The 12,200-nt window shown below is 39.2% G+C and overlaps 1 protein-coding gene across 2 annotated transcripts in view; it reads right to left on the bottom strand.

The window, feature by feature from the left end:
• The window catches only part of LOC143123270 (GTPase IMAP family member 4-like), a 213,648-nt gene that overhangs the window by 191,910 nt on the left and 9,538 nt on the right, over nt 1-12,200 (bottom strand). The window contains exon 6 of one of the 2 annotated variants that reach the window (XM_076284564.1): nt 10,219-11,505. The exons of the other annotated variant lie outside the window; for it this stretch is intronic. Coding sequence (XP_076140679.1) covers nt 10,586-11,505 — 920 coding nt within the window. The 3' untranslated portion in view covers nt 10,219-10,585. Of the gene's footprint in view, nt 1-10,218; nt 11,506-12,200 lie in introns of those variants that run through there. 2 annotated transcript variants of the gene reach the window in all.

Below are 12,200 nucleotides of genomic sequence, written 5' to 3'. Positions count from 1 at the left end.
TCGAGGCAGGCCTTCTGTTTTTATATAATTTTATATAAATCCTGCGCTAACAGTAATCCTCCTACCCCCGCTACCACAGCTGTGGATAGTGTGGCATGCTCACGCTTTATGTTTCCTTCTTGCAAACTAGGCCTATAGCCCAACCATTTACAGTACGTCTTCAAAAAATAACAACTAGCCAGATATGCCTTCATATCTTTGGGCTTCATTCAGCATTTTGTTCTTCCACTGGAAATGACTTCTAAATTTGGCACTTCACTGTATACAGTACATTCTATAGAGCTTCATTTCTATCATTTCACGCGGGCTCGGGCTGGGCTCGGGCTTGCACGGTAGGCTAAATGAGCGGTCAGGTGATGCGTTTCGGTTAGCTGCGAGAAAGATGCAGAAATGGATGCTTTATAGGAGGTGAAACAGAGGCTGGCCTCTTGTGACAGGCGTTTTAGTTTTAGTTAGGATTTTTGATGCGCATTTCACGTGTTTCCAACCGGGATCTCTTATTCGAATAGATTAAATGCGCATTAGGAAGTTGGATGGAAACACGCTAATAGTTGTCTAAGCCTCTATAGCGTAGCCTGTTAAAAACGTCGCAGAAGCCTACCCAAGGCTACAGATTCATTCTGAACAGTTATTTCTCTACTGGCTCAATTATCACACCACTGTTTTGATTTGCGTAGTTGCGTTAACCCAACACTGACAATAATGTAGACAGCAAATTTCGATTTCCGTGTAGTCAAGCCTTAAGACATACCCAAGTAGCCTAAATCGAGGTAATGTTTAATTATGCATGATTTATTTTGTTATTGAATTCGTAGGCTGGGATTACTCTCGGCAAGTCTCCTGCTTTTTCAGAAGGGGGGCGGCAGGCAGAGCGATGTACAGTGGCAGAGCGACGCACAGTGGCTGAAAGTGGTACTAAAGCTTCATGCAGCTTCACGGCCTCGTAATGCGCGAATGAAGTGGTCATTTGAAAGCGATGCCCACTGTAGGGTCCAAGATGTTTTCATGGAGCACTTTTTACTATATTGCTTAAAATCCTCTTCACACTACAATTGTAAGCAATTACTGTAATTAAATGCTCTAACACAAAAATAAAAAATGCAGTCACCTGTGCAATGTACAGGACTGGAAAAACACCATCCAATGATTTTGAGTGTCCCATCGAAATGATTGGATGGTGATATTTCTATCAAACTCAACTGCCATTTATCCCTCCTGCTCGTCTTTACTCTACTCTGGAGTTGGGGCTACGGGGAAAATCTGAAGAAACATGTACTTTTCCAGGATCTTGTAACCTACCTTTAATGAAACGTGCTTTGCAATTCATTTTGACAACCACTCTATTCATGAAGTGTGAGCATTTTCACTTACTGCAATTTGGCCAGAGGACACCCCCCTTGCTGCATTGCGGTTTTGCCTGACCCCATCAGCCCACTCATCATTAAGCCGCTCTTTGAGACCCGTCATCTTTTTACTCTTACTCAGGCTTACATAGCAGGCACTGCAGCATTTCCTGTTTGCCTGGTTCATCACCTGGCAAGCAGGACAAGGTCTGAATTTTCGCTTTGTCATACTGAAATATACATATAAATACACAGAGACAAAGATTATTATGATTTCTAACAGGCAGCACATTTAAAAGTCATAAAGGTTGTCCTAAAACCACAATCCACACAGAAATAGCCTTTACGACACACATTCAATGACAAAATTAAATTAATATAGGCCTAATGCTCTCAGATGCCCTATTAATTAGTCTTGGACCGTTAAAAAAACACTGATCTATGTCCAACACTCCCATATTAAATGAACAGGGATGGCTCTGTTGACCTAAAACATTTATTTTCTTGTTTTTATGTTTATTTATTTATTTTCTTTATCGCAAAATGATGCCTACATCTAATGGAAAGGGGAAATGCCTGTGCACAAGCTATAGGCCTCCGCTAGCCCCAAGAGCACATGGTGCAACAAGGTTTATGCCAGCCTCCGCTAGCCCCAAGAGCACATGGTGCAACAAGGTTTATGCCAGTCTCTGGCTACCATAAAATCCCTGCAGTGCGCTTAAACACTACCAAGCACAACAACACAACATCCAGTGACAACTTAATGGCATGATTTGATTATTTCCTATCGTCAAAAGGCTACATGTCCAATTTTAGCTTGAGTGCAATACTTACATGTAGGAGTCAAAAAACGCAATGGTGCTTGGGATCGTCGCAACATGATGTAGATGATCACTGTTGACGTTGATTGGCCGACGTCAAGAATTATGCCATTTTTACAGTAAAAATCATAAGCCTACTACTAGGCCTACCGGTAGCTTATTTATTATTATTATTATTAGTAGTAGTAGTAGTAGTAGTAGTAGTAGTAGTAGTAGTATTACAAAGCCCACAGCGCGAATCGCTTGTTGGTTGACCCCCTGCGTCAACATCCGAAGTTGAGGGTCTGGCCAATTGGTAGCCTAAAAAAAAACTAAGAAGAAAATAAAAATCCTGTATCCTAAGAAGGCTAAATCCTCACGCATTTTCATTGCAAGATAGCGCCAGTATCTAGTCAAGTTATTTGTCATCAACGCCAAGAAAAACAAAATTTTCCAACACACGTTGGTTGACTGCTTCAAAACCGTAAATCTCAATCGCAAGCACATCTCTCCTTCGTTTACCGCAGCGGCAGAATGCGACGGTGAGGGTTTTACATTCAAGTCAATTGGACAGCCCTATGCGTTAAAAAACAACGACGAGGGATTTACGTTCAGGTCTATGGGGCGGCCTTCATCGTCCAGTAGCGACGCAATGGGGGTACCTTCCACTTCAACAGTTGACGACAAGGGGCAGTGACCAAGCCTCAATATGTGACGACTAGGGGTGAGACTGTGTAGGTTTGTGTTGTGTATGTTAATGTTATTCAATACATTCAGTTGACCATCATACATTTAATTTTATTGTTGCTTCTCTACCACTTTCTGGAACAAATAATAGCTAGGGAAAAACTCAATGACTAAACATACTAAATACAATACAAGATAGTAAACTAAAAAATGAATAAAACAGTAATCGAAATCAGAAGAGAAAAAAGAAAGAGATAAGAAATAACTTTACATGTAATGAAACCATAATACATAATGGCATTATAAGCAAGGAAAATAAAACTTAAACAAAAAGAATGACTAAAACTATAATGGATCTTCAAGAGTCAAGTGATGCAAATGACTCATGCTCATGCATGATGATGCAGGTCATATGATGACAGATATGACCACTGGAATTGGAATATATCTGATAAAATCTAACCAAGCCGTTATCAATCTTGTATTAAGAAAACAAAATCTGATTGTATAGTTTTCAGAAAAAAAAAATCGAATTTAATAGTTTTCAGTATGCTGCACAAATGTAACATTCTCCCACAGTATGTTTTACTCAGTATTCAGGTGTTGTTGTTGGGCATATACTGTATACGCAGTTGGAGGGCAGGTGAGCATGATGTTTCAAGTTTTTTACCTGCTCAAGCTCATGAAGGCTCAAACATTGTTTGTCTGATGTTGATTTCAAGAGCCTGTGAAGGCTAGGCCCTCTCTGATGCCCTCACAAGTGTGAATGAGATCATGAGACAGTGATCAGGGAAGAGCCTTGTTTACAGACTACACACTACATGCACAGACACATGCACGCACGCACACACACACGCACACAAACACACACCCGGGTCAGTACACACTCTCACACACTGACCCGGGTCAGTACACACACGCACACAGCACACACACACCAACCCAGGTCAGTAGACACTCTCACACACAACACACACACACATGTTTCAGGAATCTCATTCGACTTGTTTGTATTTCCCCGTTTCCTCCAGAGAATGTAAGAAAGAAGAGATAAAATCAACAACATGGCCTCTAAACCAGTACACTTAAAACACAGACTTGCAAAAACGGTAAGAGAGGACTACATTTATTGAGCTATTACCTTTTGAAATGGCTTTTCGGACGTTGAGCCTTAAAAACTATGAGCATGATCTACTCTAGATTATAATCTGTCAAGGTGTGGCACAATGTAAAAGTATAGGACTTGAATGGTGAACAATTTACTGCATATGAGACATAATTTATACCAGGTCCAGTTGTTTTGGATTCATATATGACATAATTCTTGAATTACATGAATTTAGTGTGTCTCATTTGTTGGTATTCAGGGTTCCTACGCAGTATGGAAAACCTGGAAAAGTATGGAATTTGATTTTAGTAATTTCCAGATCTGGATAAGTATGGAAAAAAGAAACAAGGGTATGGAGAAATATTTGTGTTTCCAGACTATTGCATCTACAGTACTAATCACTTCACTCAGGTCATAATAAACCATTCCTACTGTTGCGCTAATATTTTGTCTCCTGGTGGATTTTTAATGTTTGTCAACATCATTCAATGATAATGGTTCATGAAAATCTTGATATAAAGTTCTGTAAATAACAGTGCACTCTTTTTTTTTTTTTATTCACAGGGGTGATCCCCAAAAAGGACGGTGGAATCTGCCTGCCTTCATGGAAGTATCACAAGCTTTTTCTAGCTATCTGTTCAAAAAATAAACTGCCAAATAAATAAATGTCGAACTGTTTTATTTCATTGCATGGCTATTGTTGCCCATTGGATGGATTTTAAAACATTATATGTAACATTAATGATTTGCAAACAATTATTTGAATTATTATCAATTAATAGTGATTGGATTAAGGAGAAAAATAAGATACTTAGAATAACCCATAAATTAGGTCAGCATAACCCAGAAATGACCGTGAAAATAATATAAATCCTGGGTTGTATAAGATAGCCTTCCCAACAATTATGTAGGTTTAACCTAACAGTTTTGTTACGATAACCCACTGTTTGGGTTAGACTATCAACCCAACTCATTGGGTTGACCGAACAACCCAATTTCCGGGGCTAATATAACTCAGTGCTGGGCTCGACCACTATTTACCCAGTGGTTGGGTTGAAATTGGGTTGTTTTTAACCCAATGTTTTTTAGAGTCATGACACATACCAGAAGAGGTGAAAGGGACATAAAGGGAGTCAGTCGATAACCTTTATTGTTTTAGCTGATGAAGAGGAATGGCTCTATCAGTTAGCATGTGTAGCACTTTGAGCAGATGTGGGAAATGTTGACAGCTGTGTTAACAAAAAAACATACTTGAGTGAAGCCGACACCTCTAATCAACCTGTAAATGTTATGTTAGCGAAATTAGGCCATCTCTTGCGAGGATTCACAACACCATGTGAAATAATTAAGTGTACTAAGCTTACTATGTTTTATGTTGCTTTATTTGTGAAATATAGTGTAACACATATTTGAAAAAGTGTTCTGTAAGCATGTGTATGTTTGTATGTTTTCAAAATAAATATTGTTGTCATTACTGTACATGTGATACTTGGCACGTACACTCAAGAAACTGGAGGAACCAGGTTGATAACAGGTTGGTTATGAGGGAAATCACTGACGAGATACAATTCTATTTTTCACTTCTATTTTCCTACAATCATGGGCTATCCAAGAGGAGACTTTAAAGTTTGTTTTAATTTAGCATGTCCTCTTTGATCCTAGGTTAAAGGTGACCATGAACATGACATCTTGCTCTCTGAAGAAAATGGCGCCGGAGAAAACTTGATAAAATGCCTTCGCAGTAAGTATGACAACTGTCTGTTAATATCTAGACCAGCCCATATATCACAGTGTCTGCATGTAGTATTCTAATTCAATACTGGACCGACTTGCTTTGATATCCCAAGTAAAATAAAACTGGGCCATTAGAATGTTACAGCAACTGTGAGAAAACTATACAATGAAAGCTTTATATCTAGGGCATGGCCAGTGATGTCAAGGCAATCCACTTACTTTTGCCATTTATTAATTGGCTTAAAATGAAAAGTGTCTGGCAACATGTGATGGATGCAATAGATATACCTATGCATGTTTACCAAGTGTAAAGAAAATTCTAAAACTAACCCTTTTCTATTAAAATAGAGGCAGGTCAATTTTGACCCCTAAGACAACACAATGATTAAGCTGAATAGGTAACATATCTCTTAATATTGTTTTTCTCTTTCACAGGTTTCAGCAAAAAGATGCTGGAGAAAAGCAGTCAAAAATAATGCAGCTAATTATCTTGATTGCATTTCTCACCATTATATGGATCATGTCCATTGGTAATTCATTCCCATTTAAACTCCTATTCAATACATATTCTCATAGAATATGTGAATAAAAAAGAGGTATGATAAGGGTACACAGGCATGGTAATTTAGTTGACAGTACTAGCCCATTAATTATAATTTGCTAAAAATAGGCTGTCAATTAAGTGTAAATGATCTACAGTATAACAAAGTTCCCAAATATGCTGCTTTAATGCGTCTCCTCTGGCTTGTAGCATTGACATCTGAAATGTCAATGTTAAGTGAAGAAACTCCAGGATGTTGATGTGAAATTGTACATCAGAGGATCAATGTAAATATATGCTCTCTCTCTCTCTCTTTCTCTCTCTCTCTCTCTCTCTGTATGTGTGTGTGTGTGTGTGTGTGTGTGTGTGTGTGAGAGAGAGAGAGACCAAAGTCTGTGTGAACAACATACTCATTCATGTCTGTGTATATTTGTATCCCTCCACAGATTCTAACAGTGAGATGAAGATCAGAGAGGAGGAGGAGCAGAAGGCCTTGGACATAGTGAGAGAGTTCCAGAAGGACGCTGAGAAAAACCTAAATGAAGCCCTACACCAGATGAGAGTCGACGCTCAGAAAAACCTGACCAAAATGTTACAAGAGGCAGAGAAAAACCTGACTGAGACTGTAAGGAAGGTACGAGAAGAGCAGGAGGAGAAGAGAGTTAAAAGTGAGAGAGATGTCAGAGAAGAGGAAAGCAAAAAGCTAAAAGAAAGAGAAAAAGACCTCAGAGAAATAGCAGAGATGGAATGCAACGCAGAAGCAGAAGGTATGAGAAAAGAAGCAGCGAAAGTTTTAAGTGAAAGAGTAAAGGAGGTGAAGAAGAAGAACAGAGCAGAAAAAGAGAGAGAGATAAAGGATGAGGAATGGCAGAGAAACAGATGGGAGAGACAACGACTGAAGAAGGAATGTAATGACAGGATCAAACAAGAGGAGGAGAGAAAAATGGATCTACAGAGGGAAATTGACAGACAACAGGAGATAAAAAAAATTAAAACAGGAATGCAAATCTCAGTATAACATGACATGTATACTTACTGGATTTGGAATTTGGCTGATAATAGGTTTTGTATTGACGTTGTGTGTCCTATGGTGGGGGCCTAATTCAACCCAAAATAAAGAAGTAGGAGTACTTGCATGTGACACTGAGAAGATATGTGAGGAACGATGTTATGTATATCCACAGGACCAAAGCCCTCTGACACTGAGTAGAGGAACAGATAGATAGATAGATAGATAGATAGATAGATAGATACTTTATTGATCCCTAAGGGGAAATTCAAAAACAATGTTACATATATCCCCAGAAGCAAAGCCCTCTGCTCTGTCCTACCCGTTTTGTTGAACATGACAATAAATTAATATAAATGTATTATGATAATGTTTAGGATTTTTGTCCTTACAAAACCTCAGCTGAATATAATGGAACTAAATTTAAAAACAAACAGTTCTGGAAATTAATGAAATGTTTTGCTTTTTTGGGATATCACTGAAAATATAATAAAAGTATTACACAGTCAGTGAATCCTTACTCTCAGCATTGTAAATTATCCTACTTGGCTTGCATAAGTGTGTTTATTTTACCAATCAACTTGTTTTAAGTTACAGCATTAGCAGGGGGGGAATAAAACTGTTTATTTCATTTTAAAGTTGAGGCTAAGTTACAGTAAAACAAGCAAGTAAAAGGAAGCAATGACATTACTACAGCAGTAGGTGGCAGCAGCGTGTGAGCCTCTGCCGCAATAGAGGAAGAAGAGAAGATGTATATCCATTATACGGACCTATTCATAGGTTTCATTAGGTCCCGTTCCACAAGCGTATAAAATCAAGCACCTATATGAATGCAGACTGCATGGGGCTTGATTAATACACCTGTGGAAAGGGACCTGATGAAACCAATAAATTGCGGACTTGAAAACACCGGCCCCGGTCCGCCCCGCATGGGTTCTTCTTAACCTATCAGCATGAGTATCAATCTCTATGATGCTCCATGCATGCACCTGGCACAGATATGGGAACAGGTATATCCATTAAACGGACCTATTGCAGACTTGACACCCGCCCGGACTGGCTTATGCTCTGCAAATTTGTGGCTTAATTTGCAAGGGCACACATCCTGTGTGTGTGTGAAGGAGATAGTGATGAAGGTTAATGTTTTAGTGTTTAGCAACTGTATGTAACAAACCATATCATATTTGTCTTGTGTTGAAAACGTGTTTTACATTAACCTCACACATCTAGCAGGAATGATCCCCAACAAAGTGGCTTGTTTATGATATTCTATGTTCATTATTTGGCCGATGAAATTACCAAAAAGATTGACCTCAAATGTGTGAGATGATCATATATTGGTGTGTGTCACATGCGCACAGCAATGTTTATGGACACCGTAATGTTATGACATTACACAATCTGGCTAAAGGCTAAAGTGATGTTTGGTGTGGGTCATTCAGGTATATTCATGGAACCCAGACCTTTGACCGACACACTATTCTGTTCTGTCAAATTCAGATCTCATTCACTCTGTCTCGATTTAACATGATGAAGGCGCAAGCTGGATCTTTTGAAAATATATGCTAAGGGGGCATTACAGTTTTTTTACGATTGCTTAAGCACAATTTTGAAAACCGTGCCCTTTTTTTCAAAACACTCCATGCCGGTGCCTGGCGTGTGTGCAAATGCAGTAAAGCAATTCATTACACTCGTTACGGCCCAAAGTTGTGGTTTTCCGCTCACAGGGGCTAGGGGGAAGCAAGACGGCCACCATTCAACCCCAAAAAAGTCATACTCCAAGCCATTCCAATGACTTAACTGTTAAGTTAAGGTAAATTAAGCTAAAAAAAAAACCTGCATAGTTCTCCTTAAATCTGATGACTATCTTTACTGTAGTAGTGTTTAAGTATTTATATTTCTGTCTACTACTTGTGGCTGAGTGGATCCTAGTCTTGACGCGTGTTTGAAATGATGAGGAGTGGTTTGATTCAAGTCGGTCTCTTCTGACCATTTATTGTTGACAGGGTTTGTTTCTACAAAATATTTGTAAAGAAAAATAAGTAAAATAAGCTATGTAGGTCTTTCTATTAAAGTCCAGGCTTTTAGGCACATCAGCACGGTCAAAAAACTGTATGCCTTTCTCAGCCACGCCCAGATGCTGTGGCCTACAGCTCTAAAGGTCATCCCCCTGGGGCTCCACCTTCAGCAGCCTCCTCCAGGATCCTGTAGGTGGGACAGACAGACCTGTGCCCATACTCAATCATTCACTCAATCCATCAATCAACATGCACACATGCACACACACACACACTTACTCTGGCTAATAATAACAAAGAAAATATAAGAATTAACATAAAACTCAATTTGGCTCCAAAATCAACTGTTAACTAACTAACTGATTTACAGTGGGCAGCATTAGGATATGCTTGAAGCTATAGCGACACTAGTCAAATTTCAAATAATTACAAAATGTACTTTACTCGCATTTGTTTCCTTGTATTTTCTCTTGTATAATTGTGACTTTGGTCATGAAGGGATTCCCAGCCTCATTTGTAGAAGTTGGTTTGTCTCTTTATGGTCCAGTTGCGTTTTTTTGTCTGCTCTGGAGCATACGACTTTCCTTCTTAAATGTCTAGCTGAGTTCAATTCTCATGTGTGTTTCAGTGCATTGTGTAGTAAGTTTTTGCCCATTAACAGTGTCTTACAAAGTAAGCCCTCTAACGGACAACTTACCCACCTGGAGTGTAGTCACCTTTATGAACCGAAGTCTCTGTTACAAAGTGTTCAAAGTTGTCATCAACACAGGGGAGGCAAAAAACACAAAATGAACTCTACACTGTCTTTTAACAAACCCCTAACTAAAGGATAGGGGTTTGACTCTATTAAGTACAAGAAAAACAAAAGAAAGAGAAATGTGTTACAGCCTCAACGGCTTGGTCCAAAGAAAGCTGAAAAAGAAGAGAGAACAAAGGGGACATTCTCTTTTTATACCCCTTCAATAACAAAAAAAGCAATTCGTGCTTTAGACCATTTTATTGTGAATACAAAGTACTGGTTCAGGCACCGTTTTGGCACCGGCACCATTTCAAAAGTATTGATTTAGCACCGGAATTGAATAAAACCCAAACAATACCAAACCCTAATCCTAACTAATCATTAGTGCATATGTAACAACTGTTAAATAATGGAACAATTACGTCATTAACAAATCATTATTGCATCATTTATTAAGCATTACAAATATTTATAAACATATTTTAGATATAGGCTTATTTACTATGAACCATTTAATGAATGAATTCACTAAGTAATTTGGATTCCCATACTAAGAAAAGAGAAAATATAGAAGGTGAAACAAAGGGGATTTCATAGAGTTTTTTGTTACATCGATCCGACTACTGCTCCTCCAGCTGCCCCAATGACCGCACCTACTGGCCCTCCCATGGAAAAACCTATTATAGCACCAGTTACAGCCGATGTTATTACACCTACTTTTATGATTGCAAAAATATATCCATTATCTGATTCAGCTTTCCTTCTAGCTTCTTCTTGGTGTTTTTGTCTAAGCTGTGCTATAGCTTTATCTTTCTCAGACTGTTCTTTGTCCTTAAGCTGTTGCATCAGCTCCTCCTCTTCCCTCTTTCTCTTCTCTTCTGTCTCTTTCAGAATCTGTGCCTTCCTTTTTTCAACCTCTGCTTCAGCTTGCTGGAACATCTTAGTGGTGTAGTAGCCTCCTCCATTCAGTGCCACCATCTTATCAATCTTCTGCAGCAGCTCTGTGACCTGAGCGCGATTATCTAGGTCGGGATTCCTAAAGACATGATATCCCCCAAGGCACTGAGTGGCGAACTGTTTAAGTTCTTCACTCCCACTCAGAAACTCTTCAATGGTTGTTTTCATCAGTTTCTCTCCATGAGTGAACAGCACCATTGTGTACTTGACCGATTCTTCACCAAATATTTCTTTAATCAACTTTACTGTATTCTGCTCCTCTTCTGTGAATCTCCCCACTGGCGTAACAAACAGAAAAGCATGAGGACCTGGCAAAGACATACAGATTGTCTTTGCAATCTCCCTCAAGATTACTTCGTTTTTCTTCTTTGTGTCAAACAGGCCTGGAGTATCAACAACATACACATCTCTCCCATTCACTTCTGCTCTTTCCTTCTTACACTCATCTGTCACAGAGCCAGAGCTGACCTTTGATTCAAATGCTTCCCGCCCCAGGATGATGTTTCCTGAAGTGCTCTTTCCTACTCCAGTCTTCCCCAACATCACAATCCTCAAAGCTGCAGGCCTCTCTGTGGAGTTAAAGACAGACTACAGTTACATCTGAGCCACTGCTGATGTGAAACATATCCTGAAAGATCCTGGAAAACCCTTTTGTGTTGCAGCTGAGTAATGCTGGTGGGGTAATGGTGTTTAGGGTTGCCAACTTTCTCAATCCCAAATGAAGGACATTAGGCTTTTGGGTCATTTTGTTGGGTTGTTTTTACTCATATTGGGTCATTTCTGTAACCCAACTTGCTGGGTTGATAGGTTATGACTGCTGGGTTTATAGTTTAGGGCTGTGCCCCCTCCCCTCCCCACCTGACGTGGAGTACACTACCCAACACCAGTGTGACTTCAACACAGTTGCAGAGTTATTTGAAGGTCGAGAAAAAAAAAATTGTCAGGCATATTCTTTCAACCGTCCAGTCCAGCAGCTGTCAACATGCAATGGAAATCAGGTGATTTTGGAAGGTATGTATCTGCTTTCATTTATTTATTTATTTTTATCCAGACGGATTTTAAAAGTCCACCCAGAGACATACCCTTCGTGATATCAAGGAATATTCTGCCTGCCAATTTCGTTAAGCCTCAAGCAGGTTAACAATTGTGTCATTCATTCCAGCTATTAGCTATTGTTAATGTCTACACAAAGACACAGTTCTGTATTCACTGGGTATGAACTGCTGAACAGAAACAAAACAAACTTTTACAACAAACTACAATT

Source organism: Alosa pseudoharengus, unplaced genomic scaffold (assembly GCF_046254945.1).
Source record: "Alosa pseudoharengus isolate Yale_2024_CS ecotype anadromous, Long Island Sound unplaced genomic scaffold, YU_APseudo_1.1 YU_APseudo_1.1_scf_1, whole genome shotgun sequence".
NCBI classification, from domain to species: Eukaryota; Metazoa; Chordata; class Actinopteri; order Clupeiformes; family Clupeidae; genus Alosa; species Alosa pseudoharengus.
This window is presented reverse-complemented; position numbering and strand designations above follow the sequence as displayed.